This window comes from Theobroma umbraticum, unplaced genomic scaffold (genome assembly GCF_002168275.2).
Source record: "Theobroma umbraticum cultivar Fairchild unplaced genomic scaffold, ASM216827v3 scaffold_20.0, whole genome shotgun sequence".
In the NCBI taxonomy this organism is placed as follows: Eukaryota; Viridiplantae; Streptophyta; class Magnoliopsida; order Malvales; family Malvaceae; genus Theobroma; species Theobroma umbraticum.
In genome coordinates, this window is record NW_018397266.1 from 89,286 (window position 1) to 94,688 (window position 5,403).

General features: G+C 32.8%; 1 protein-coding gene across 1 annotated transcript; it reads right to left on the bottom strand.

Annotated features, from left to right (window-relative positions):
- Positions 1-548: 548 nt before the first annotated feature.
- On the bottom strand, positions 549-4,512 carry LOC110422985 (UPF0481 protein At3g47200-like). The gene is given in 4 exon segments (XM_089784716.1): positions 549-1,456; positions 1,459-1,698; positions 1,701-1,992; positions 4,498-4,512. Coding segments are annotated over 4 exon segments (1,455 nt in total).
- Between the last annotated feature and the right edge of the window lie 891 nt (positions 4,513-5,403).

A 5,403-nucleotide genomic window follows, 5' to 3' on the forward strand; every position in this document is an offset into this window, starting at 1 on the left:
ATCTTTTAATTATAAAACAAATACAAGGAAAGCAAAAGTAAAAGAAAGGAAGAGAGAGAAATATGAGAATGAAGCAATGGAGTTTGTCACGACCCGAACCAGGGGGCCGTGACGAATGCATGAATCTAGCAAGTGGAGCCTGCAAGACTCGAATGAACCTCGAAATATCCAACCACAATGTACTAATTCGAAGGTTCACAACCGCAGCCTACATTTTCATGGTTTAGATTAAACATTTTAAACATTGCTTCCTTGACACATAGTTTAAACAAATAATCATATATTATAAACGTAAGCCATAGGTTGGCTAACATAGTGGGTCCATCCTGTACAACAACTAATAGAGATAGATGGCTCCGACAACATATTATAGTTTGAAAATCAAAAATCGGAAGCGAAAAAAAGACTTGGAGTCAGACTCAGCGGAGCGGATTTGTCATATGAGGAATGCCTACTCGTCATATGAAGATCAGATGCAAGAAATTAGGAAGCTTTAATACATACCACAATTACAACTTATCACATACTTAACACATCAAGCTTCAAGGCTACAAGGTGAAACCAGTCAATATGGTTTGAGTTAAAGTAAGAACAAGCAATATAGTTGCAGCAGCTGTTGAAGCACTTCTCCAAGGTGTGCTGAAATACTGACGGTATAGGGTCGCTTTATAGCTATGCCAAGGCTGATTGTAGTAGTTGTTCAGCTCTACTATAAGACGAAAGAACCTTCCGTTAATCCATCCTTTACCAATATTTACGCAAAGACTGTTAAACAAACGAGCCACTTCATCACCACTTCCAAGCCAGTGCTTAATAATTTTCATTTCCACTAGTAAATCTACATCTTTGCTAATGTCAAGAAGGTAATCCATAATTGTGAAATAGTCACTGATGAATGGTTCATGCGGATAGTGATATTGCTCCAGGGCAATGAGGTTGCGGAAACAATCTGCTGTTTCATCCCATATATGCAGAGACGGTGTTTCGAGTACTGCGTTGGAAAATTTTATGTCAAGCAAGCATTTGCTTTCGCTTGTGCGGAACTTCACACCTGCTGCATGTAGTTGTGTTGCGCTAGGAAAATGTTCACGTAACTCTTCATAAGGACAGTCAACTTCATCTTCATCGCAATTTTGTTTTTTCTCCTCAAGTTTTCCACCATTGCCACTACTCTCTGCATCTTTAATTGGCGGTAAAAAGAAAGCTCTCAACAAGACTGTGAAATGATTTATTACTCCTGTGATGGACTTCTTTTGATGATCATCGTAAAGCTTGAAAAATTTGCATGCAAGGTCAAGGAAGGGAGGGTAAGTATCTGAACAAGAGCCAAAGGCCAAGTCGTATAGTTTTCGAATAACAAATAATGGAAGTTGATTTTCTAGTAGCCACAGATCAGTCCTTATGATAACAAAGACATAATCCGTTGGTAGCCAGGTTTCTACGATGTTTTGAAAAGCGTCCTCAAAAAGAGCTCAATGATGAAGGCGGCATCCACAAGAATAAGCCTCAAAAAGTCCTCACTTCTGATATGGTTCAAGTTCTCCGCATAACTACTACGGATGCCATTTTCCAAAGATTTTAAAATGTTGAGAAAGTTACCTAAGCAGGGAAAGTCTTTGGCTCTTTCAATCTCAACTTCTTCCGGATTAACAAATACCATTCGATCTTTCAAGCTGGTAAGTTGATGCTGCTCATGTACCTAGCAGTCTTGGTAGCACATTGAGGGAATTGCTCCAGAAATTTGACTTTCGTCTCTCCCATACCCGTTAAATGTTCCTGGAAATGATGCATGGGACCAACTGAAACAATTTTAGGCGTGAAGGCTGCTTTGTCTACATCACCAAGTACATGCGCTCGGTAGATACAACAGCGACGAGATAAAGGACGCCCCGCGTTCTTGCTCATAAGTTTTTCTGTGTCAATCACCCAATTTTTGTGAGAATGTTCATTTTGCTCTTCTATTTGAGTTTCCACAATATCACCTTCAGTTTCCTGGTTTATATCTCAAAGTTAGGGGGAAGGAAGGAATTAGAGTTCCAATTTCAACTCTATTTGTCATGGGAATATATACATACATACATATATATATATATATATATATTAATTAGAGTTCCAAACTTCTACCCTAAAACCATAGTATTTTTTATATTTATCTTTATGCATCTCTTAATATTCTAACTAACCCAAACTCTAATTAATATATATTTCCATGATAAAAAATGCCTTAACTATTTTAACACTCTTATTTTTCAGAAATGTTGTTCTATGAGAGTACCAAGACTCCCAAATTTTCTGAGGTTGCTCAAGAAAACTTTTTACTAATTAAACAAATGCCCTTTTCAGGAAATGGATATTTCCAATGTTATGGGTAAAAGCCCTTCATTTTCTTTTGTGAATGCGCAATTCACTACCTTTTAATTATAAAACAAATGGATTTTGCTTGCATTTAGTAGAATTTTTCTTTTTGAAAAAGCATGATGGATTTATTAGAAGTTGAAAGTGAATTTAAAGGAAATAGCATAAATTGGTCTTCCCTATTTATTTTAACAAAAAACAAAATCATAATATATATATATAAAAGTACAGATATTGAAAGATTTTTTGATTCATGAAGATAGTCATATTAATTTATTACATTTTTAAATTACCATTTTAAATATTTTTATTATAAATAATAATAAGATTTATCTAATTAGTAAATAAGTATTCTGATTGCCTAAAATGACAAATTTCTCATTATAAATATTAATAAAATTTATCCAATTTATAAAGAAGAATTCTAATTACATTGAATAATTTTCATTAAAGAATATTTTTCCTAATTCTAATAATATTTGAATAATTTGTAGATTGATGTTACAAAATTTCAATTATTCATACCTTAATTTCATACTTTAGAAACATATGTTTTGATATATAGTTATTATTTAAAAAGAATAAATCAAGTATTTACATGTATTTTAAAAGTATAAATGTTAGAAAATATTTGGACGTTTTTACTTAATGTATTTCTAAATTGTCATTGTAAATTCTTTTATCATAAAAATTAATGAAATGTATCCAATTTGAAGTAAAAAATCTTCATGTATTAAATGACTTTCACTAAAAAATGCTTCTCTTAATTGTAATATTAGGATCGAATAATTTAAAAGAAAAGCCAATAAATCTTGATGATTTGCGTGTGTGGATCCAATTTAAAATTGAAAATTGAAAATTGAAAATAATGGTGTTTTGAAATAGTAACAGCTTAATGTAATTTTTGCTAAACGGCACGTCTAGCTGGTGTCCGACCGTTACACCCCATGTCAAGCTATCATAAGCACCTCTATTGCATGAGTCCAAATATATGAATTTCAAATTATATAGAGTCCAACATAACAAGAACTCATATATTAAATCTAAACTCAGCCTTTCTGTGTTAGAGGTTCATATTTTTAATTTAAAAGACATATTAAGTAAAGAAAGACATATATTTATATATTAAGAATCCATCCCATCTCTTACTGAGATGGGATCTATGACATTTTACCACACCAACTTGTGCATTGTTTTTATTGCACTAGCTTTTTACCCATAAAGTTACATAGAGGAGAGGAACCTTCACACTAGTCTGAGTCTATCTTGACCCTTATATTTCTTATAAAGGATCTTACATCAGTAAAGATTTAAGTCTACCCTTATGTCACTTGTCATGGTTCACCCCAATTCAAAAAACATGCCTAATAAGTAGAGGATTATACCAAAGCCCACCCGCCTCTTATTGATAGGTGAAGACACTTTTTGTGGACAAAATCATAAGACCAGCGGGTCAAAATGGACAATATCTCACTTGATGTAAACTAGGACAAGAGGTAATTTAACAATTTTAACTCTTCAAGAAACAATAATTCTAAGATAATTTAACAAAATTACATAAAATAAAATTGTTCTTCACTTAAAATTGTTAAAACTCATGACTTTTAAAAAACCCAATTTATCAAACATGATTTTATTGAATTACTAAGATATAATTCGACCAAACATCAATTCTCCCATTTAGTCAACTAAAGACTTTGAAACTCCAATACCATGGTAACTCATTAAATATACCAGCAAATCTGATGAACTACTTTCTATTTGGCTCTACTTACGTGGAAAACATATGAATTGAACTTGAAAAGGTACTTGTACCTAGTTTGGCAGCCAAAATTCTAAGGTCCCCTACTTGCTCTGCTTCTAATCATGTGGGATAATTGAAGTACATAAAATTTGTTCCATCCATCATTGGATCCATCACGTGGGATATGTCATTAAACATGGCTCGGTATCTACTTTCGACATTCCATATTAGTTCTCATAATTAATGACTAACCTTATGAATTTAGGAAACTAATTTTTCTCAAATTCATCATGCTTTGACCAAAGACTTCATGCAAGTTAATCAAGAATTGAGAACAAGTGAGATACATTCCCTCATATCACTTGGGGTGATGAATCCTCTCTTGACTACTCATTCACCTTCGCATGCTTCATGGCATATCCAAAAACACCCTATTTAGATATTTGGTTACTTCCAAACCCATAGGGGTGAAATCAAAATATGCCATTCCCCATACAAGATGACCTGGTGTCTCAAGTCTTAAGGCTAGTTGCATGACTATTATATGAGAACATATTTCATAGACACTTAAGTGAAATAACAAATGGAGTTCTCATAGCAAGTTATGCTTAGTGAACTTGTTCTTTAACAAGCACCTACATGTTATCCTCAAGTATCCCATATACTTCAATTTATGAGATCGATTGCTTACTTCCCAAGTAAGGAGGCTTAACATGTACCAGTCTTTGAGCATTGTTAATGCCCTGTCTTGACAGTACAATGACTAGGAACAATTTTAGGAACATGGCTTTGATGCATAGTGATCTCATAATTATAACAACTTTATAATTCTCTTGCAAGGCCTTTATGTTCCATGGGCTTCATCTAATTAGTACTTAATAACTCCTTATTATTACACTAACATAAAGAAAAACCTCTATCACATAAAATTATGTGATTAAATATGTATTAAATGACAATATATATTCCTTGACCAATCTAATTGGCTTAATGGCATTTACCAACAATCTCTCACTTGCACTTGAGTTAATTGCTAACGTATCCAAGATCGAACTTTTTTGCTTAACAACTATGTCTCTATTAGGACAACTCAAAATGCAATATTTGAGAACATGTTAATTTATATATTTGACAATCTCTATTGTTATAATCAAAATACTAATTTAGATCACAACAAGACCGTGATTCCATTATAATGGCTCTTGTTGTTACTTTAACAACTCATAAACCTTTATTGTTTCATCAAACCAATGATCCAAATATCTCTTTTTTTGTATTCTAAACAAAAGGTTTGTATTCGATTA